The 23,377-nt window shown below is 41.5% G+C and overlaps 1 protein-coding gene across 7 annotated transcripts; it reads right to left on the bottom strand.

Annotated features, from left to right (window-relative positions):
• Positions 1 to 733: 733 nt before the first annotated feature.
• On the bottom strand, positions 734 to 21,112 carry pitx2 (paired-like homeodomain 2). Of its 7 annotated transcripts, none has more exons than XM_072495894.1 (5): positions 20,871 to 21,112; positions 15,555 to 15,614; positions 14,236 to 14,370; positions 3,849 to 4,054; positions 734 to 1,996 (listed from the first exon to the last, which is right to left on the bottom strand). In XM_072495894.1, exons 2-5 carry the CDS (start codon positions 15,589 to 15,591, stop codon positions 1,433 to 1,435), a joined length of 942 nt encoding a protein of 313 aa, XP_072351995.1. In that variant the 5' UTR covers positions 15,592 to 15,614; positions 20,871 to 21,112; the 3' UTR covers positions 734 to 1,432. The 7 variants fall into 7 exon arrangements, with proteins under 7 accessions (XP_072351995.1, XP_072351997.1, XP_072351994.1 ...); XM_072495896.1 differs by lacking the exon at positions 20,871 to 21,112 and adding an exon at positions 20,457 to 20,474; XM_072495893.1 differs by lacking the exon at positions 20,871 to 21,112 and adding an exon at positions 18,195 to 18,412.
• Positions 21,113 to 23,377: the final 2,265 nt, after the last annotated feature.

Genomic DNA, 23,377 nt, shown 5'->3' with positions numbered 1-23,377 from the left:
TGCTGGATCAACATTATTAATAACCAAACACAAACTGCCTGACCTTTAATAAGGTAACATAAGCCTAATAAAGTCGTCTGAAATGTAATACGACCTTTGAACCTGTGATTCTGTATTAAAAAAGTATTTTAACCTCCAAAATCTGTTACAAACCAGAGGGAACCTGATATTAGTTATGATCTGCACACATCGCTTACCTTGTAAAAAAAATAACCTTGATGATTAGCAAGTATTTGGGGTTCAGACTGGACGTAGCTTTGAGCAATATTCTGACATTATTGTTTTAATCAAACCAGCCTCCCCTCGCTGAGCATCTCCTTTCGCCATCAATTTACACCGGCGACAAAATATTGATTTGTTTCATTTGCTCAATGGTGCGTTAAATCTTAGAATATTTTCCGGCAGCAGATTGGCCGGGCAACCTGATTTTCTGCCGGTTGTTTTGCTTGCTAAAGCAAATATGGGCCCGGGTTCCTGGAACTCAGCAATATACTTGCAATCGACTTTGAGGCAATCGAACTCTCCAGACAGAGGTGGTAATGAGATGGATAGAGCGGTTGTTAGTGATGAGCGTGTTACAATGTTAAAGAAGGATTTTTTTGTGTGTCGAACTTTGTGGAGTGGAGGGGGTCGTTGGATGACCGTATCTGTTAGGTCGGTGCACATTTATTTGGAGGAATTGTACTTCTGTGGATTAAACACTTCGATACAAAAACGATCCAGTTAGACAAAATGATTTCACGGTATATTTTTCGTCCCAGTTGTGCACAAGTTTGACTTGCAAAAGAAACGCGTTAATGCCGTGTCCAATTTTACACACAGGATAAGTTGTACATGAATGTTTTTTTTTTCGACAACATCACTGAATCTTACAACCAGAGGTACTAGTCTTAAAACTGATATCCACACAGACTTTTAATAATAATAATTAATAATAGACAGTGTTAGAAACATACAAGTGTTGCAGTTAGTATATACATTCCCTCGCTTTTAAGCGGAAATAATCCTTCAAGCTTCCGCGTGACATGCTTTATTTTTTGATGTAACTTCAAAAACACTGGCGTGATATTACTAACAATTGCTTTTATAAAATTAATTTGACATCTCGATATATACACATCCGTTCCGCCAAACATGTCTTTTATTATCACAATGCTGAACTTAAAAATAACAAGCTTATATAGTATTAATAAAGGTGTTATCCAGTCAAATAATCAGCGTATTTCTTGTAACCATCAAACGTCCCTGTATCTGATGAAAAATATTTGCAAACTGGGTGTCAAGGGAGGAAATTGCGCCTGCGCGCCTTTAAATTAGAAAGTCGGTTCTGTGGGGGTTTAGCTACACAAGTTCAGTGATTTCGTCTGTAGTGCTCATTATATTTTAAATTATTTCTTGGAGTTCATCAGTCTAAGAAGTGTCGTCTTATCTTTCACACAGGCCTGTCTACAGCATACTGGCAGGCACTCAAGTTGGACGCTGGATTCTGAACACTGGCGTACCCAAAACTTGAATGCTGCTTGGCTTTGAGTCTAAGGCTGGCCAGGCTTGAGTTGCAAGTGTCTCTGTAGACGTACGGTGGGGTTGGCGGAGCATAGGGGCAGGTTGCAGATGGGACGCCGGAGTTTAGAGACGGGTTGCTCAGGTTGTTCAAGTTATTGAGACCGTTGAGGCCGGAGCCTGGAACCCCGGTCACTGCAGAGGGGACCATGCTGGATGACATGCTCATGGAGGAGATGGAATTGGGAGAGGAGAACATCGCTTGAGAGGACAGAGGGTTCACATTCATGGAGTTGAAGAAAGGGAAGCTTTTGGTGGAGAGCGAAGCCGATGTCAAGCCTTTGGCTGCCCAGTTGTTGTAGGAATAGCCCGGGTACATGTCGTCGTAGGGTTGCATCAGACCATTGAACTGAGGCCCAAAGCCGCTTTTGCAAAGCTCCGCTTGCTGATTGCGCTCCCGCTTCCTCCACTTGGCTCTGCGGTTTTTAAACCAGACCTGAAGGAAAAGCAACAATCTTGTTATCAGAAACATGCAACAGAACGAGTGGGGGGGGGGGGGGGGGGGGGGAGCGGAAGATTCATCAGCACACATCCCACCCATCTGTGCATTTCAAACACAGCAGATAAAGCGCACATGAGACGGGTCCAATTCGAATTTAACTCCAGCAAGTATCAGCCTGTCCTTCTGGGAGCCAATAAATCAGTCAGGTAGATTTGTGATTTTTCAATCACTGAGAGTCCCAAACATTTGGTGTAAGGGATGTGGAAATAGGTAAGGGATGTTTATCACAAATATACACAACCAACCCATTGGACCTTTAAATGGCAAACTTAACGAATGGTATAAAAAACATAATTAATTTTTATGGGACATTTAATCGTCCAATAAATAAATCAGCTACTTTAAAATTAAGTTCTTCAACAACAGCTTCACTTAACATATGCTTCAGATGTTTTATTAAGAAGCATTAATATAACCGAGAGATTTATCGACATATGGGAAGCACAATGCATCGCTAAAGGAGGCGAAATCATGATCATTCCTTTTTTTTTACAAAAATGGTCCTTTAGTCTGATTTATTGTTGGCGCCGTTTCCGTGTGTGAACCCGGAATGAGAAGTAAACTGAACAGCGTGACACATGTGAATCCAAAATATGGATAACTGAAAAAATTCCACGAATATGTCGAAACTGTGGTTGCGACCTAATCGATTGTGAATGCTGTGATCTGGAGGCCTGCTGCTTCTCACATTGTTTGTCACCTGGAAGGCAATAGTGAATTAATAATTCAGACACAGCACAGTAAGGACAGATAACGCAGTGTGAAAGTAATAAGTAAGATTCCATTCGCTATGTGTTGAAGGATGCATTAATGCGTTCGGAAACACAAGCCTAATGGAAAACACATTACCCTTCTGTGGGGTGTGCTTTTCCAAGAAATAAAAGCAGCGCGCGTTTGGATAGTGTATTGGAAATTGACATTTACAAACATGCCTATAGCTTGCTTGCATTTTCCATGCTATAACCAGATAACCCATGGATTGCGCGATACGTTACCTGTTTGGCAGTCACACATACAGGAATACCAGTGTGACTTCGTTACTAAAAATCCCGCACCACACGAATTTCACGTGTTTCCACAGAGCTGCGAATCATGTGATTGAGATACCAACTAACAACGACCCATCCATCTAGCTATCTATCTATGTCTGTATCTATCTATCTTAGAATAGAAAATTGTTGGAGGGGCTAAATGAAACCTAATGAACCACGTCGACCTGAAGGAAAATCCTCTTTTTTCACAGCTCTTGGAATCCACATTCAGGCAGCGAGACTAAGCACGCAGCGACATTTGTGTATTGGGATGTGAACTCAGACAAACATCACAATGGCCTGTTACACGGCATTGTTTACACAACTGGTGTTCTACATTGACAAACCAGTGTTAAACGGTGTTTAGCAAGCTGGCACCGTATTCCAGTGTGAAATAAATATGGCACTTTAATTTCGAAAGAACATTACAGCGGAATTTTACATTATATTGGGCAATATTATAAAATATGCTTCAGATTTTGCTGATCTCCCTGTTTAATGGATACCAAAAGGCAGCAGGAACAAGTGATTGTGACAAGCTATTGTAGAGTCTACCTTGCCTGCCTGATGCAAATAATTCAAAGAAAGTTGTCAATGCTCAGAAATGCATCCATGATTATAACCTGGCAACATCTACTGTTACTGTTTGATTCAGTTCATCTTCAAAAATTACCGACGGTACAAAATTATGAGTACAGAAGCTTTTTGCCAATGGGCGAGGAAATGTAAAAAGGCAACATTCTAGGTGAACCTACCCGAACTCTAGCTTCAGTTAAATTGGTCCAAACTGCAATCTCTTCCCTTGTCGACATGTCTGGGTAGCGATTTCTCTGGAAAGTTGCCTCCAGTTCTTGTAGCTGTTGACTGGTGAAATGGGTTCTCTGGCGCCTTTGTCTCTTTTTCTTCGACGGGTCGTCTGTATTCGAGTCATCGTTTTTGCTTTGCAGATTTTTTTCTTTTTCTGGGGACAAAAATGAGCAATGATTTCCCAATTGGTTTACTTGGGTGTTGAACAAATCGTGAGCACACACACCTGAGAAAGGTACGTCCAACTAGAAACAACGAACCATATTTTGCACATCTCAAAGGTGTCTTTTGAGTACAGGGGACAGTGATATTACGGGTTCAAATTGTAACACCTCACGATTAAGTGATTAACTTAAATGCCTTGTGTCACCTTTAAACGACATAAGTATATTTTTCCGCATTCCTTTACATATTTAATTTGTATATTTTCAGAGGTGTCTAGCACTTACTCTGACAAAGAAACATATATATGTATAATATATTACCGTCCCTGCCAAGCCAATAGCATGTTTTCTTCGTCTATAAATTTCAAACAAGCTACTCAATTGGCAAATGTACACCTTTCTTTGCCAATAATGATTAAAGTACCAACAACCCCATTTTAGACTGTAATAAATAAATGAATATTTGATAACCCTACTAGTATTTATATGAAACAATATTTCATATAAAACTTAATTGCACGCGTCCATAGAGATATAAATCAGAAACGGTGCAATTTGTAGACAGAGCATGTGCAGCGCTGAATATATCATCTCGTACGAAATGACTAATAAAATGATTGCTGATGCCAAAACGCATTGCATTTTTGTCCTGAGACGCAATAAATTTCGGCCATAAAATAAAGAAGTGGCACTATTTTCGACTGTAGTGAAATCGATGCGGTGTTATGTGGATGCAAAAGGCCTTACCTCCCGTGTCAGGGCTCGAGGTGTCCGATAAAGTGTGAACCTCGAGCCGTTGCTTGGGCTCGCTTGTTCGCACTGGTTGCAAACCCGAAGCCATGGCTAATGCTGCCTGATCCCGCACCAATTTATTACCGCTGCCGTTGTTTCTAGGGTGGTCCAAAGTCAACGGATCTTTTGCACTGTTCATCTATAAACAAATACAAGCAACCGGACGACGTTTCCAAAGAGGATTAAATTTCCTTGCAGCCCACCTTACACTTAAAAAGAAAGTCCAAAGGAGGGATGTAATGATCTAGGGGTGTGGTGATCCAGGAACTGTCGTGCGCCAAACATTCAATAGATAGTTGCACAGCTCTTCTTTAAATTGCGCTTTCGGGCTGCTGTCTTCATTGGAACCCATGCAGGAATGAAAGTGTGCCAGAGGAGAAGAAGCAGTGGGGTTACAATGAATGCGTGATTCCGGGCTGACACTGTGTATTGTGTGTGTCCGAGTGACAGGGGATAGGTAACTGCAGATAAGGATCCCCGGGCTGCCGCTGCTCCTGCCGCAAACGCGCGCTCCCTGTCCACCAGTGGCTTTAAGAGCGGCGCCGCCTCTGATTACCTCCACTGTTCCTCCTCCCGGCCAGCCTCCGCCTCCCCGCTGTCACTCAAGCTGAGTGACGCGGCCTCCCGGCCCGTCAGCGGAGCCGGGGGGCGGGACTCCCGCCGAACTCCCTCGCGTCACTCAACCAATAAGTGAGGCGAAGACGGCGCCCGCCCTCCCTCTGCGACTGTGACGCCACGGGCGCGCGGGGGCGCCGGGGTGGGAAGGGCCCAGAATGCACCTGGAGAGCTGCCCGTTCCCTCAGTGAGGAGGGAGAGAGAGAGGGAGCAGGGTAAAGAGCAGCATCAATGATTTATCACCCCCACATAATACACATTCTCAGTCTCACTTAAACCGCGTGCAGCTTCTTGTTTAGGCTGCTATTAGTTCACACAACTACTCTCTTCAATGCCACTTTTACCATTTCTTGGTTGTGGAAAATAACCTCAACCCCCAGCCTAATAATACCAGTCGTTGGCAATTTCCCATGGCTCCATGCACTAAACCCAAATATTGCTTATTTCTCTTCGTATGCTAGATCGATCAGTGCTTTTTGGAAAAAATAATGTTGGGTACAAATGAGACTATTTGCCCCACTCCTTAATCATTGCCCAATGCCAAGCACACAGTAAACTCATTCACTCCTCTTGATGGCCATCGCACTTTCAAAGAACTTGATTGAATAAAACAGCATTCAGATGGGAAGATATCCTTTCCGACTACCCTATTATTGCTTGAGTAAGTTGCCAATGAATCGATTTGTACTCAAATGTTTGGTACAACGTAGAATGGTAACATCAATAAAGATTTTTTAAAAGTCTTGAGATGTCACTAATTTGGAAAATACACATCTCGTTGGAATGTTGTAATCATTTGCTTCTTCCTTCGAAGACAGACATAATATTTAGGCATTTTCTTGATATGTTATTAATATTGACATTATTAATAAGACAACTGTCTGTTTTACAGCTGCAATTGCAATCATTTCTTAATTCACCGATCTGCATTACATCATTATATCTTCATTGCAAAGCAATACTAGCAGTCATTCGCTAAAGCAAAGAGAAACGAAATATATATGTCTACAATTCAGATTATTGCATTTTCGCAGTTTGCATTGAAATTGCAAGGTTGATTCCACGCATGGGTTATCATACAAGGGCAATATTAATTCAAAGGTTGAGAGCTTTAAGTAATCTCATTCTTCTCCATAACTAGCGCGATTTAGTGTGTAACGAGTAAGATTAAATGGTTAGGTACTGTTTATAAGGATTTCGGAAATACACAGCAGGTTGGTTAGTATCTGAAGGACAAAGATAGGTTAACGTTTCTGGTTTCACCCTTGATGGAATATCTCATTCCGGAGCTGAGCCGCTTGTGATGTGTTGGCAGCATTTTGAGTTTGCATTTCAGGTCTCCAGCATGCTATTTAATTTCCAGTTTGCCATCTTTACTGTTCAAATAACATTTACAATAGACTTAAAGAAAGTGAACAACGTGGAATCATTCTTCCGCGAGTGAACGCGCCGAATTCTTCAAATAAATAATGTCTCCTTATTATGGTATACGTTTAAGACACAATAGTTAGGCTTTATTACCACCAGAAAAAGAATGTAAAATGTGTGTTTGTTTTGCTTGCACTGTGAGACATTTAAACATATCTTGCAGCCTGGTCATTTTAAACATCCTTGATTTCAATTCTCCAGTCAAAAAAAAAACATTTTTGGATGCCAACAATGCTGGTTGTTTAAATAATTTTAAATTTGATGTGGGGCGGGGGGGGGGGGGGTGCAAAACACATATGAAGGCGTCATCTTAGATTTGGTGGTAGCTTTAGATTAATGGTAACTTTTCAGCCGAGTTTGATTCAATAAGCCAAGCAGGTTTGCTGCAAAGATCTAAAGTCGGAGAGCTCTTTGCCTGATTAACCTGACTCGTGAATCCTGGTGACGAGGCGAATAAGGGAGGATTTGGCCTGACATGGGGCTTCTGACACTTGCCGGTCTCAGTATCTCAAATCTTGGTGTTTACCATTCCGCCAAAGCTGCATAAAACACACACACATATAAAACAGATCTGCAATAAATATTTGGATTCCTTTCCTGTCTGAAAGTTTATCATTAATCGGTATTCTGTTCGTTAGCTGTTTTTAAAGATCCCTGAGACTTGGCAAAGATTCTTCCCCGCAGCACCGCGCGAGTTATGATGGAGAGTGCGTCCTTAAATTTGTAGTGGATTTTAATCTGATAAGACTCTAATTTGCTTAAGTCTTTTAAATAGGCTTTAAACGGGTTCTGACAGTTTTCTTATTGAATTTCTATTAATTCCCAAATGATCATAAAGTACTGACGTAAAGTAAACATTTCCTTTCTTGGGTGCGGAATGTAACCTGGAAAGAAATTAACCAGTCCTCGGGCCGAGAACCTTTCTACAAGCAGCACAACCTGGCTAGGGATTTAAGATCGGATTATCATTACCTCCTTGACTTCAAGTGACTGTTAAAATTAATAATAAAATCAAGCTTGATCTTGAGAGCGGAGCAATGAAGGAGATCAAACTTAATGCAAATTTTCGGAAGTTTGTGGTGGTTATTGATAAGCCATCGGCGGCTGTTGGCCAATTCTTATTTTTATTCCACATTTGAAGCGAGGAGGGAGATCTAAAACCGCAAGTATTGTGTCCAACTTTCTTTGCTTTGAACTGCAAAGGCGATTTCAGTTTACTGCTATATCATGAAGGGATACTCATTCTAATGGAATTGCCTATATCATTTGATTGCGACTTCGTGAACTTGGGAGATTTACATCTTTCCTAATTATTTTGAATGCATCAGCGCCAATCACCACATCGGACCAGTAAAAGAGGACTTTCAGGCCAGTCCGCTCAATCGCAGTAATCAATTAAATTATTTGCCGCCTTTAAAACAGTTAAACTGAAAGCATGACAATTTTCTATCAATTATGCACTTTCACTGGGTCATTTCGGCTGATGTACAACTACCGTTATATTTAGGGATAGAATTTGGATATTTAAAATACGCGTGCCTTAATCTTACAAGTAAACGTTGACGATACTGTCAGCAGGTTCGGCCTGAATAGATACATTTCAAGAGATAGTTCTTGAACAAAATAAATCAGCATATTGACATTGAAATCTTGAGATGGCGTGTGTGAGGTGCTGGGTCATGATTGGAAATGGGTGCAATCTATTCACCATAACATCCGTGGAGTCATACTGGCTCTGGTGTAAAACTGAACTCCCAAAACCAGTATCTGTATTTCAGACATACCACTCGCATTGGCACATTGAAAACAGGAAACGCTTCATAGTACTACAGGAACCCATTGAACCTCCCAAATGCTCAATTTAAACCACTTCAAAGCACCCAAGCATCCCGTCCAGGGGTTTAAATGCACATCAACTTGTAAGATTCTTGCACTTAGCCTCGACTGAAGATTGCACTGTGTCGAAATTCGTGAATCCTAAAAGGCGTGCTTAATCCAGCCCCAGTCCGATCCAAACGTGGGTCTCCTCCAGGAACATACCTGCCAGTGAAATGTTAGTTTGTGTGCCCAACAGGTTCACGGCACTAACTGCAGCGCCTTAACCCATTTCAGACTTATGCGTTCATTTCCTGGGTCAAGCCCTATTGCCTGAAGGAAATCAAGTACTTTCAACTTCGATCAGAAGTCTCTCTTATTTGTCAAGGACAGTTAGGATTTGTGTCAGTTTCAAACTTCCTTTTCTTAAACAAAAAGGATCGGTGTCCACTCCCAAGGGCAGACGGATGGGTTGCGGGGTTCCCTTGGTAAAGAATACAATAGGAAACGGAGGGCGCGGAAGGTGGTGAGGGCTACTATTGTCCCCACAAAACTGTTACCACAGTGATTTGTTTGCAACCTGGCTCGCTGTTTACCTGCTCCCCCTCATCGTCAGCCCTTGGATTTGGCATGTGCTACTAGGATGGACAGTAAAAGCTCGACCCGTTTGTTTGATTAAAGGTCTGCGCGTTTTTGTGGCAGAGAATTGGGGAGCTAACATTCAGCATTAGTTGCCATGGTTACCGTAAGTCACATAAATCCAAAAAATACCGACCTATAATCTGAGCCGAAGCTTTGATTTCCCTGGTGAAATAATATTTAAAAAGACTGTCAGCTGACAAAACAATCTTATTAATTTTCGGCGGGTAAGAAGTTAACACCAGAGAATTTTCATTTTAAAATGCGTGTCTCCAAACAGCCAGGCAAAATATATCTAAAATGGGACCATGTCTTTAAAATTTGTAATTCAGGCATTACAATAATAGGGAGCTTAATATGTTATGGCCGAACGCATTACGTTTTGAAGATATATCAGCACGCACTAAAATTCTATTTCCAATCGCATAACTGAGTCAGAACAACGATATATGTTTTATGTTGTGTGTCAGTGCGCGTGAGATAATTAGCTATGTGGTCTATTGAACATCATTGTGCTCCGCATCAAAGAGTAGATTCTGCACTTGACCATGTGTTTGACAGCACGAGATCGCTGTATCCTACACAGTGTTGTGGAGTGTGTAACATTTTCTGATTTTTTTTCTGGGTCATATAATTTGAGAAAATCTAATGATTATTTCTGAAGATTGCACCTGGAAGATGTCCATGTGAAGTGAATCACTTTGTTTCATTCCCTCCTTCTCTATCGAGAAACGGAGCCAGCTCACATCCTTTCCACGATGTCTAACCGAAAGCGTGCCAAATCAAATGCCAGCTGTAACATCTTCTTTTCGCAATGAACGCTGGCACCTGGAGTAACGACGTACGTTTGTCTCCAGGCATGTCTATTTTGTGCAAGAAAATAGATGTGGCAGCTTTGCAATACTTGTGTACAATACGAAAACATATATAATAGCACTGAACGATAAAGTGTGCATTTCCCTGTGGGGTTATTTAGTAGTTCCAGCACTTCAATAAAACAATTGATATTTTATATAGTGCCTCTCCTAAATTAAGATGTTGCAAAGCACGTCATATGTGTGTTGTCAAACAAAATTGACACAGCCACATACGGAGCTGTCAGGGCCAATGATCAAAGTTTTGATCAAATGTAGCTGATAAGGAATATCCTAAAGGAGAAAAGAGAGGCAGAGCGGTGGGGAGTTTTGGGGAGGAAATTACAAAGTGTGGGGTCTAGGCGGCTGAAGCTTTGCCCACCAAAGAAGTAGTGATTAAACGACCAGAATGAGAGGATTACAGAGATCTCAGTCCTGGGGCTGGGGAAGGGCAATTGTAATGCGTGTGGATGTTACATGGATATGGAGGGGATTTCAAATCAAGGATGAGATTTATTTTTTACATAAATGTGGCATACTTAACCAGGAGACAATGGAGATCAGTGACCAGAATGAAAGGGTGAACAGGGATAGGTGGAAGGAAGTAACAGAGTTTTCGATGAACTCAAGTTCACAGAGGGTAACCTGTGGAGGCTAGCCAGGAGTGTGCTGGAATAATTAAGCATAGAAGTAACAGAGGCGCGAATGAGGGATTCAGCAGCGGATCAGTCGAGGCAGAGGTGGAGTCAGCTGATGGTATGGAGCTGGAGATTCAAAGTCTTAGTGATGGCAAAGTAATCTGGTGGGAAACGCATCTGTTGGTCAGGTATGGCATCAAGGTTGTGAACAGTCAGTCTTGTTCAGCCTCTGACAATTGTCAAGGAGATGAATGGAATCAATGGCGAAGGAACGGAGACTATGGCGGGAACCAAAGACGTATGGATTCAGTCCTCTCAATATTTCGTTGCAGGAATTTTCTCCTCATCTAGTACAAGCAATTTGACAATTTAGAGTATGAAGGGGATCTAGAGAGGTGATGGTGGGGTAGTGGGGTGTGGAAACATGCTGTATTTTGGGCTGACGTTGCCGAAGAGTAGCATGTTAATCACAAATAGGAGGGAACCAAGGATAAATCTCATAAACGGCGACATGGCAGGAGGAAGAGTCGGCAATGGCGGAGTCTCTGGCTATGACTTGATAGTCAAGGATGGGACCGAGCAAATGCAGTCCCTTGCAGCTGGGCAACAGTGCAGAGGTGTTGGAAGAGGATGGTGAGACCAACCCTATTGCAGGCATGTTCAGAAAGACAGGGAGGAAAGTTTACCCTGTCTTGGTCGCATGGGGTGCTCTGATAAGTGTCGCTTTGGCACGGTGGCATGAGTGGAAACCTGATTGAAAGGAGTTAAAGTTGCAGTTCTGGGAAAGCTGTGCACGAATTTGGGAGGCGACAACACATTCTAAGATTTTAGAGAGGAAACTGTGGTTGTAGATGGGGCTATTTGAATGCTGAATATTGCATGAGCAGAACATGATTGAAAAAAATCCTAAGTATGTCTAGCTATTTGCGCTGACACATGGCAAGGACCACAAAACTGGTCTGAAACAAACACGCCGTGGGTTAAAAAAAAGTTAAATTTAAATGCACTTCTGATACATCAATTGCACATTTATTATAAGGCTTTTAGGTATCGAATTAGAATGTTTGTAGCATTGTGACATGGTCTGAGTTTGATTGTATTTGCACATATACATTAGAAGATTACTTCCAGAACTTGTAGTCTGTTAAGTGGATGAATTGGTGCTGTTTGGGTAGATTTGTGCTTGTTTTGTTGTCTTATACCTTGGGTTTGTTGTCTTTTTCCTATGTTGGATTACTGAGTATTCTCCAAGATGAAGAGCCATTAATTACCCATTCAGTCAATATTAGGAAGACGACAAAGCTTTTTACAAAGGATTAAGAAGATATCAAATTGTTCCATTAGTATATTCCTACTCACGAATAAGCTTTCATTATACATTTAGTTTTCCCTTGAGTCAATCTAACAACTGCTGCATATATTACACAGACTGTACAAAACAGATAGACAGTAAACAGACCTTAAAGGGAAATAAACTTTCTTTTCTTGATATTTGACTAATTTCTAGTTCTTTTTCCGTCTCCATGGCACCCTCTCTCCATTTACACACACAGCAAGGATTAGCAGTACAATAACGCGCTTCTATAGTAAAAACACCGCCTCACTCTTCACCTGAAACATGCGTCCAAAATTCTAGTTAAAAGACTCTCACAATAACATTTTATGCACCATAGTACACAAACTGCTACTACAGATTAATGGATTACCAGAGTGAAAGAACAGCCAATTTAAAGAGTGGCAGAGGTACTGTAACATGATTGTATCGTCAGGAAAAACGACGTATTTTGAAATTGTTCGCAATTCATACACTTATTTGTCATTAAAGAATTGTTATTTGTTATTAAAGAAACGTCGAATTTTATTTTACATTTAGAATTACGGGACCTGCAGGTAATAAATGCTGCAGTTTGTAACATATGGGTTTCCGACATTACTTAATCTCCTCAATGTCATCTGACAATTTAAACGGTGTCGGACTGGCTGAATTGTAAGGGTAAATTTGATCATAAACCCTTGTGCCATTTTTCTGTGTAAGTATTTAAACTACATGAAGTGCTAACATGTAAAACATACTGGCGTACAATGGAACAGTGTTGACTAAAACATTTGGACACACAACACATCTGTGCACACATATACACAATTAAATATACCGTGGAATATATAAAGCCTTCAAAATAAACGTTTGTAAATGGTCGATCTGGAAGCACAGATAACATTAAAACACACGCACACGAGATCAGGAGTTGAAATGGATGCCGTAAACTATTGCAGCAAATTGTTTTATTTTTGTTCAGTTTTACTTTAAGATTGTTTGCCTGTAATTTCATACATATGTGGAAATGAGAGAACCTGCTGCATTTCCAACACGTCTATAGATACGCAATCTGGTGAAGGGCCAAGTTACAAACAGAAAACAGAATATAATCTGGTATGTTCGGGCCAAATTGATAGAAAAATGTAGATTATACCCCCTGCAGTTGCTAATATAAACACATCGTTCTGAACACAACGGATACTTTCAATTCAAATCATGGATTCGAGCGAAGCAAATGACTTACTTGCATATCTTTGTACATTAAACGTAAAAGATAACCAATTTGAACCTACTTTTGTAAATTACAAGATGTCAATTGCCGCACCTAGCATGCACAACAAGAAAACGATAGCACATCAAGAATTACTAACGCGATGTGAAGAAAGCCTTTTTATGGGACAGAAAAGGCGCTTGCAAAGTCGACGAATTTTCTTCAGCCGAGCGCTTTGCTTCAAAATATGGGATTCGCGAAGGTAAAGTCTTTTTCAAAATAGCATAATTGGTTTGTACTCATATAGATGTGTACTTCTTGAAAATATCAGAAATTGCATGCGTACAGATAATTTTCACCGTTTAAAGTAGGCAAATTATACAGGAATTTATTTTGAAAAGAAAAACAAAGACGGTAGAACCAAATAGATAAATACGCATCAATATTGTATTATCCTGTTGTTTTGTGAATGGACCTACTGTTTAGTCAAATATAAATTATCCAGGTGAATGTAGGAAAAATACTTGATCTCAATGGCTTTGATTTAAAATTGAATGTAGTGTGTTGCTAGTAGGAGATATAGAATAGCCGGGTTCACATGGCAAGCAGAACCCCTTCAGGATCGATACAATTGCCCATTTTGTACAGTAGAGGCCGCTCTAACACAAATTTTAGGTATCCGTTGTAATTCTTAAAGGTTTCTTTCAGTTTTCTAAGAAGATGTTGTGGAATTCTGTTGTAAGGTTTAATGTAATGAATGATCGTTACGCATATCATTATCATTTCCACCTGATCACGTTAATATTTCAAGACTTCTTATTCGGAGATGTTAATATACAGGGGACGATTTTATTTTGCCTACCATGCGAATCGAGGTGATGCCTCAGTAATTTGCTGTCTTTTCGACTGTTTCCAGCTTCCGTCGCAGAACTTAATTCAGATTTTCGAATGTCTGCGTCCTTCGTAAACAAATACTCCACAGCAGAGGGCTGCGAGGCTGAGAGGGAAACATATAGAAAAGAAGCTCACATGAGAGACACATAAATAAAATGCAATAGGAAGTTCTGTCAGGCCTTCCGATTGTCTGCTTTCCCGAGTTTAGATGGTTCGTTGGCTCTCGCCAATTTTCCTTCTCAGACATTCATCTTTTACATCCTGAAATCTATCAGAAATCGGCTAGAGTACCGTCAGGCAGGCCTCGCAAAATACACGTTCAATACTAGCAGGAAGGTTATTACATAAATCAGATTGTAGCCAACGTTTTGGGTATGGAAGAATAGGAAAGTGCACTGACAAGATTTAGAGACTTGTGCTTTTAAACTACAGCCTTTACTTTTGACATGCTTTCTGTCTGGGCGTTTCAATGTTGAGGCAAGAGTTTTTGTGTCGGATTATTCTTATGGGGCTATGCAAAGAAAGTGGCAACACGTTTGATTGAAAAGTAGCATTCCCCCTTTTTTCATATGGGATGAACTGCAGCCTGGCGTGCCTGTATGATTTTCGGTCCTTCCTTTTGGAGTGCTGAAGGAGTTGCACTGGCCCATTTTGCCGCATAAGCGCTGAATTTTCAAGGTTACAAAAAAACCCAGACATGTCTGTGTATTCACTTCCCAATGCGGGAGTTAATTAAACGTTCCTTATGGTACATGGAGCTCCAGCTCTCTCCTTTGCTGCCTACTTAATTAATGTCAGCCATGACATCATCAACAAGCGTCACCCACAAAAACTCCTCAGTATCTTGGTGCCTGGAGAATCTCACAACTATAATGGCTATACATTTTAAAACATCTTCTCGGCCTTTAATGCAAAATTATACATTTGTTACTTATTAAAATCTATAATTTTACATTTGCAGCAACATTTTTTGTTTGGCTTCCATGAAACACTGTTGGGATGTCCATCGTTATTTGTTGTCGCTTCGGGGAACTGAGCCTCATTGCTCAGAGCTGAAACTTGCTTCCGGATATAATTTTAACCGGTCAAAGACAAAGTGAAAATGCCCTCTGTGGATGTCAGTGGTGGACGGTGTATCAAGGAGAAATGAGCTCCAGTGGAATCAATTACGTCTAATTCAGCTTCCCTCTGTATCAGTTATACATAGGGTCAAGTTTCGACAAAAGTATGAAGCGGTTTTACATTGCAGGTTGTTTTAAGCAAAAAAATAGAGAAACGTATACTCACATAATTCGACGCAATGCTTACGGCAGTTGGAATCCATAACACCGCCAGTCAATTGTTTATCTGGAGAGAATTGCACAAGATTAACTATCAGGGCCAAAGTAACACCGTTAAACATGGAGGCAAATGTTGCTACTTTACTTATAATTACAGCAAAATGAAATAGGTAACGCCATGATGTGGAAAGGGATTATCTCGGTTTAAAAAAGTGGAACCTAATAACCGACGTTCAGAACTATAAACAGAAACCCATAATAGACAATTCGTACTGTAGCCTTTGCAACCTCTATTTTATCAGCGGCCAGTTTGTAACGAATGCAGTTACTTGAATTCACAAAACATCAAGTTATAAATACATAGCGTCCTTTGTTCAATCTGCTTTACACATTTCTAATGCGCATTTCATTAAAACGAGAAAACCAGCAGCGTGGGTTTACCCGAATGTACAGGAAAGGTGGATTGAAAAACTGATCTTAATTTAGAATTCATTGAGAATTCCGAATTTGTGTCGCTAGGGTTTTTTTTGCTTAACCTTCAGCCGGATTTAAAAGTAGAACAGCAATTTTACAGCACTTTCTGCAAGAAATGCGGGTTCTTGGCAACCGATGTCCCATGATCAGCCTCATCTCAAATCCGAGCGATTTCACACGATTTAATCTGTTTCTTGTTTTCTAAACTATCGGCGCAGGCACGGCCACCAGCGCCAAAGTGCGACAGTTTGCCTGCTGGATATTTAGTAATTCCGCAGTAAAGTCACAGGATTAGTGTCTGATTGAGATGTCTGTCGGTGGGATATTACAAAATTCATTATCAGAGCGGTGGACTAACTCGATATGAAGTAACACAGATGGGATTTTATTAGTCCAGGCTTCAAATGTTTGCTTATGATAATTTAAAAAAAAAATTTGCATGTCATCATCATGGTAATGGTTTTTTTTTTCGCTGCTTTTCAAATCTATCTGGAACTAAACTATCTCCCTTGCAACAGTGCTGGCTTTGCTACGTTGCAAAGCATGAAGAATTTGCCAATCATTCAGGCAGGAGCACCAAAAATGATCGTCTTCCGACAGATTTTCCGTAAGATTCTCGGTATTTCCACGCAATTATTTAAAAAAAAAATTTCCAACAAGTTTAAATTCGACGTTAATAATGGCAGCGTCACTTTGTGCCGGAGAGACTGACTAAATCGCCCGTGACTGCACAAACTATAGTGGACACGAAACACAATTTGATAAAAGTCCTAAAGACCGTTGAGATGTATATGATACGACGCTCACTTATTGTAGCTCCCATTGTAAGTGGCAGGTTAAAATGTAACAATGTACATATGCTTTCCAACTACTTAAAACAATCGCATTACTTCAAATGTTATTGTATGCGGACCAGAAGAATTGTTACGTCTCATTTTCTTTCCTGATGTCCAGTGAATAATACACTAAAGTCGAGACTTCAGAACCACTAATGCATTAACACCTACCTCTCCTTCGTTAATAATTGCAAAACGCGCACCTTACGGGTCAAATTTGTTCAAAACAAATACCCAGAATGGCCAAAAAGTCTAATCCTCCACATTACATGAACCTTCAACATTGTCCTCTTGCATTAACTGTACAGATATGATTATCCCCGCGCACTATTTCAATCTAAACTCCAGTGTGCGAAGTCAAGCTGGCCTTTCTGCTGAAATTTTCCGTTTTGTTTTCATATTTGCGGATGAAAAATACACACCCCTCCTTGTCCTGATACTTGGCTTCATGGCGAATAATGAACTCGCTGTGCTGTTGTGTGCAGGTGCGGTTTGCCAATAACATTTCAATCCAATTTTGTTTTGCGTTTCATTCCAATAAAGGATGTGTCAGGTTCAAAAGATAAAACTGAAATTAGGTGAGAGCGATGGTTACCCTCGATTAAAACAAAATTAAAAATACAAGGGCAAAATGATACTGCAATGATTCAGAATGCTCGCACGTCATTTATGGACTGGTCAACCTGCTGGGCATTGCAGTTTAAAACAAACATTTGATGTTCCGGACGCACATTTCCCGCGGACATCACCCAGAAGCAAGCAGAATGCACCTTGCAAAGTTACCTTTCTTTACCACCAAAGCAGTAACACGAAGCCGCCTTCGAAGTCGGCCGAAGTTCTGTGCAGTTACTTTTGAAATAACCAGGCCCACCTTACACTTGGCCACGAAAAATCAAGAGATAAGCAGGCGGCCTGTGCACCGTGACCCTAAAGCTGCTCTCCAGTAGCTGCTGCTTGCTGGCCTGCGGAGGGGTCAGGGCGGCGCTGATGCAGTTTCCCCAGATTTAAACAAACCGAATGATCGAGGAGAGCAGCCAGGCCAAGGGGAGTTGCTGAAACTTACCGACAACTGCCACTGGGGGACGGGGTAGGAGCTGAAAGAAAAGCGCATCTTTAGTTAAAACGGCACTCTCGCCGTCCTCCCTCCAGGACTTGAGGCAGGGGGTCCACAGCGCAACTCAACCCGGAGAACGAATCAGTGCCACTGTGGAAATGCAAAGCGCAGGAAAATGGTGACCGCGGTTACAAATCACACACACTCGGGGCTCTGGGAAGGTGGAACGAATTCTCCCACTTGCATTATCTCACACCTAAAAAAAAAAGACGACTCGACTTACCAGACAGAAGCCGAGTTTTTTTTAATGCGTGTGTGTGTGGTTCTCGTTGGTTTTGTAACAGTCCTAAGGACGGCGGGTGCAAGTTGAAAGATTATACAAAATGAAATGAACTAACGTTTCCGCTTGATCTCCTTCTGTTTCTCTCTCTCCCTCTCTCTCTCCCCCTTTCCTTTCTCTCTAGATTCTTTAGGATCTGTTTCTCTGTCTATTTTAGAAAGACGTGACGTCAGGAAAGATTCCAGTATATCACAGGGAGAGAGAGGGAGACAGGAGGGAGAAAGGGGAGCTCTTTTCATAGAGGGACCGAGTCTTAGGGAATTCAGATCTAACGCCCCTCCCCTACCCCCCCCCCCCCCCCCCCCACAAACCCCCAAAGAGCAAGCTGCTTTGATTCCACTCCCATCAGATTCAACTTTTAAAGAAAGGCGCAAAGAACAAACAATCTGGGCAAATTATCTATTCTGCTGTAAATACATGGGCCACTTAAAGCATACCTGCAAACTCCTTTGGACCTTAGAGTTATTTTTAGTGCAAAAGTGCCGTAGAGGGAAGTTTCCAAGAGTATCAATTGATAATAACTGAATCTAAGGTGACACACATCATGGTATAATGTTTACAAACAAAACAAGAGCCGCAATTGACTTGCAACTTGCTTCCTGCCCCGCATAGTACTGTCAACTATTTACGGCAGCGGGATTTGCTTTATATATTGCAATTTAAAATAAAAATGTGTAACGGAGCCCATGTTTACCGTTATATTGATACGACGTGAAATACACCTAACTTGTGATGAATTCGAGTGCATGTTCTTTTGGGAAGGCCGATAACTATCTATGACTGTTGGAAAGGTTCGCCTGCCACGTTGAGTTTTTTTTAAAACCACGGGTGCTGTGCATTAGTTGGGCAGTAAATAGAAATGATTGTCAAACCCAACATCAGGATGCTGGGCGAAGGAAGCAATTGGCCAGGTACAATTTTCTCCCAACACCTCAGCGGTGATGGGCAGAATATTTACTTTATTCAGGATTCAGTTGCTACAAATGTTCAAACCTGCGCGTGGACTGTCGTAACTCGCCTGTACATTACACAGGGAAGCGGGGGAGGGGGGGGGGGGGGGCACACACTTAGTTTTCACGGTTTGTCTGAAGAACGAATTCTGCCAGGGGTTTAGATGGATGTCTTCCCACATGGTTTTAGTGCAAAAGAAAATTGCACCATGTTCTCGCCTCTCTCCGGGAAATGCACAGATGTAATGCAGGTCGTTCTATTGACAGCGAGGATGCTTAAAATGCTTCGAAAAGGAACAAAATGTGAGTGGCAGGCACTTTTGAAGCGTTTTCGATTCAGCCAAAAAGGACAAAAAATAAGTCCTTTCAATCAATTAGATTAATTACAACTGCCGAGTTAAATCGAGATGTACAACGGCCATAGAGTCTCCGTAATCTTTTTTTCTCGAGCTTTCCCACTGACCAGCTATCCCGCCATTCTGCCATACGTGTTTAATTCGATTCGCCGGTGCAGCTTAAGTGAGCATCTGTTGTAAAATGCAAATGTACCACAGGAAAACATAAGATACAGAATGCTTCTCATTGGGATCTCGAGTGTGTCGAAGGAGCTCTACATACGTTTCGCTGTCTTAATCCTTTTTTTACATTTTTAGTCATACCCCTATTAAACAACTAATTAATGCCTTTAATCACCAGGGGATAAAACATTAGACAGGCCGCTGGAGGAATAGGGGATTTCTGGAAAAGCTAGACATCCTAACATAATTAGGGGCACTAAAATAGTGGTGCTTTACCTTACCCTTTTCAACATGTGTACTGCTCTCTCTTCCCTAGATGTACAAAACAAGAACTAGCTAATATAAAAGATCTTCATTCTGCATACAACTGGAAATATTGCTGAACCACTAGGGTTGTTCATTTGAGCTACTTATAGTAACCCCCTTACACCGCTCGTCCGGCCAGCCCCCGCCACCCCAGAGTTAAAGACGCTTATATTTATGGATATGTTATGTTAACTAAGAGCCGCCTCAGTGTCTGCTAAGCACAAATCGCGGAAAATGGCAACTTTCTCGGATTAGCGTCCGTACTGAAGCTAAAGCCGCGTGCATTTTCATGGATCTCACGGTTTTACATTGATGGACATTTCAACTTCTGAAGCGAATTCCATTAAAACCCAACGGAATAATCATTGTGAGCAACACTGCCATAACGTCGCGAAAAAAAATGTTTAAGGCGTCAGAATAAATCATCGCACCTCAAGCCCCGACTTCTGCAGCACCCCTATCTAAACGGTGCTTTTGAGTCACCTCGGTGCAGAATTCGCGCGCGAAAGAAAGGTTCCTTCCGATACACACAGTTGCTGCCGGCTTGTAGTAAATCATTTCAAGCAGGATAATAAAGCTCAGGTTCAAAATTATTCTTCCGGAACGCCCTCCGTTTACACAACGGAAACCCGAGCCTGTCAAGTACATCCGTATACAGCACAATTCATTTATGTTTTAAACTAGAGTAATTACACATTGATCTGTTTAGTCCCCAGCACCTTTTTTTTTACACCTTACAAGGATGCTCAGCATTATTGGCCTGGCGCCAAATTGTAAAATTAAAAAAAAGAGAGGACTCTGGAGGACAGCATATAATGTGCATTTTCTGTTAATTGAGGATTTACCTTCATCAGGAGGATCCAGAAGCGTCTCTTTCTCAGGGAGAAAGTGCAGAGGAATCCGCCAACTTCAGAAAAGGCTGGGGATGTGAGATGTGTAGCCTCGAGGGGTAGCGATCAAACCCTTTCATTTGAAGGAGTTATCGATTTGCTGTGTTGTCATCTTTGGCGACGCAAAGGAGACTTGGAAAGGATTTCTGATAGGACTCTCTGAGGGACGAGGTGACCCGAGCGTCTCACGAAATTCTTAATTACCATATCAACTACTCAGAACCTGCATCTTCTGACAGAGATGGAGCTGGAAGCTATCAGTGTCCTGTCTTCTAACATACAAGTGGAACTTTATATTCGTTTGTATTTGACAGGTCTAAGCAGATGTATGTGTCACCACGTTGGTAACTTTTGATCTGTGTTGTGTGTATGTGCCGCGCTATGCTCCAGCCCAGTCTCCCTAATTGCACTACTGTCTTCTCCTTTAACGGCGCTAATTGGGATGCACCGTGGACTAGTGAAAATTCATGTAAATCTTCCGAGCAGCCAACAATTTAACTTTACTTGAACGTAAACCTCTTCCTGACAGATTGATAAAATATGGAACGTCTGTGAATCCGGAATTGATGGAAGTTATTTCTGTCCCATGTAGAATAACAAGCACCGCACAGATAACACATAAGGCGGCGGCTGGTCGCAAATAACTCTGCCGCTATTAAAATAGCACGACCATCTAATTATAATTTCTTTATGAACGGCCAGAACAGGATGAAGACATTGGGCTATAATACCTCTGGTCAATACACACCACGCACATTATCATGGTGGTATGTTAATGAATGGATTGATTTGGTGGCCTGTTACAGGTTAGCAGAGTTGAAGTAATCAAAGAAAGGGAAGTGCATCAGATTGCGCTGAACTCTGTCACGACTTGCCTTGTACCTGACTTAGAAGGTCTGAAATGTTAATCGCATGAACCGTTTAGCTTACAAGTAAATAGAACAAAATAGTTGCAGCAATGTATTCGGACAGTCGACATCTGGCAACCGATCAGCTCTTGGAATATGAGGTAAAGTGGCAGAGGAAACGTGGGTCGGGGCAGCACGGTAGCATTGTGGATAGCACAATTGCTTCACAGCCCCAGGGTCCCAGGTTCGATTCCGGCTTGGGTCACTGTCTGTGTGGAGTCTGCACATCCTCCCCGTGTGTGCGTGTGTTTCCTCCGGGTGCTCCGGTTTCCTCCCACAGTCCAAATATGTGCAGGTTAGGTGGATTGGTCATGATAAATTGCCCTTAGTGTCCAAAATTGCCCTTAGTGTTGGGTGGGGTTACTGGGTTATGGGGATAGGGTGGAGGTGTTGACCTTGGGTAGGGTGCTCTTTCCAAGAGCCGGTGTAGACTCGATGGGCCGAATGGCCTCCTTCTGCACTGTAAATTCTATGAAATAATTCTATGAAACATGCAATGTGTGACATCCATTCCCGAACTGAAAGAGCTTTCAATGTAACGTTTCAAACTTGAGAATTCGAAGTACAGCAGGCTGCTCCAGTTCAAACTCTACAGAGTAACTTTTATGGACTGGGAAGAATATTGTTCCCTTTCCAGCAGTATTACTGTCATCTTTGATTGATTTTAAAAAAAAATGTGCCAAGGCAGATTGATTTTTGCTGCTTTTAATGAGAGGCACTTCCAAACTAATAACACTGAAATATACACGTACACGGGCACATATATATTGTGTGTGGCTAAAACGTGAAAGGAAAATAAAACTTCTACTAACTGATGATAGTGTGGCTAGGCAACCTCCCTACCGCCCCCCCCCCCCCCCCCCCACCTCTCCCCACCTCCACCACTTTGTCTAATAGTTGCAGAGGCTGAATAGCGAACACTGGGCAGGGTGAGTTGAGCGAATGCATGTTTAATGCAGTGAGTGTTAAGATATGTAATTTAATAAAACCGAGACAGCCAAAAGGTCGGGAATTTCGAATTCTCGGTCTCCAGATCGTAAGTCATTCATCCTAAACGATGCTTGCGCCGTTGGGGGCCTTTCTGACAATGTTTTGAAGGCAGCGCTCTCTGAAGCGTGGAATTAAACACTTCTCGTCTCCGGGCGCACTCTAATTAACATTTGTATGGATCCGCAATCCGGGCTGAGTCAGTCCCAGCATAATTTAAAGTTAACTGAAATCGTATAGTTTAAAAAAAAAGTTCTGGAAATGATGATTGGGTAAATAGTTTGTCCTTGCTGGGCATTATTTAATCTATAACCCCAAATGCACCCAATCGATCATTTCAACTGGACGTTGCCCAGATAACGACAGCAGTTATTTAAAAAATAGTAATATTAATTATTCAAAACTCGAAAATGTTTTTTTTTTCTTTGATCCATGGCTTTTGTAGGACACGGGCCTTTAAATATTTAATTCGGAATGATACTCATGCTGGTTTATCATTGGAATTAACTATTGTTGTTCCACCGGCCGTAGACGCATCAATGTTGAACATAACAGCATTTTGGGTTT

This window comes from Scyliorhinus torazame, chromosome 3 (genome assembly GCF_047496885.1).
Source record: "Scyliorhinus torazame isolate Kashiwa2021f chromosome 3, sScyTor2.1, whole genome shotgun sequence".
NCBI classification, from domain to species: domain Eukaryota; kingdom Metazoa; phylum Chordata; class Chondrichthyes; order Carcharhiniformes; family Scyliorhinidae; genus Scyliorhinus; species Scyliorhinus torazame.
Note: the sequence above shows the minus strand (reverse complement) of the source record. Positions and strands in the feature narration are given on the sequence as shown.

What these genes read in the sequence shown, in the direction of transcription:
- pitx2 (XM_072495891.1), bottom strand. Translation starts at nt 16,040, where the DNA reads ATGAATTCTAAATTAAGATCAGTTTTTCAATCCACCTTTCCTGTACAT. An exon ending in GCATCACCTCGATTCGCATG is followed by an intron (nt 4,055 to 14,235) that starts GTAGGCAAAATA and finishes TTTTGTCCCCAG; the next exon opens with AAAAAGAAAAAAATCTGCAA. An exon ending in TAACTGAAGCTAGAGTTCGG is followed by an intron (nt 1,997 to 3,848) that starts GTAGGTTCACCT and finishes CTTTTCCTTCAG; the next exon opens with GTCTGGTTTAAAAACCGCAG.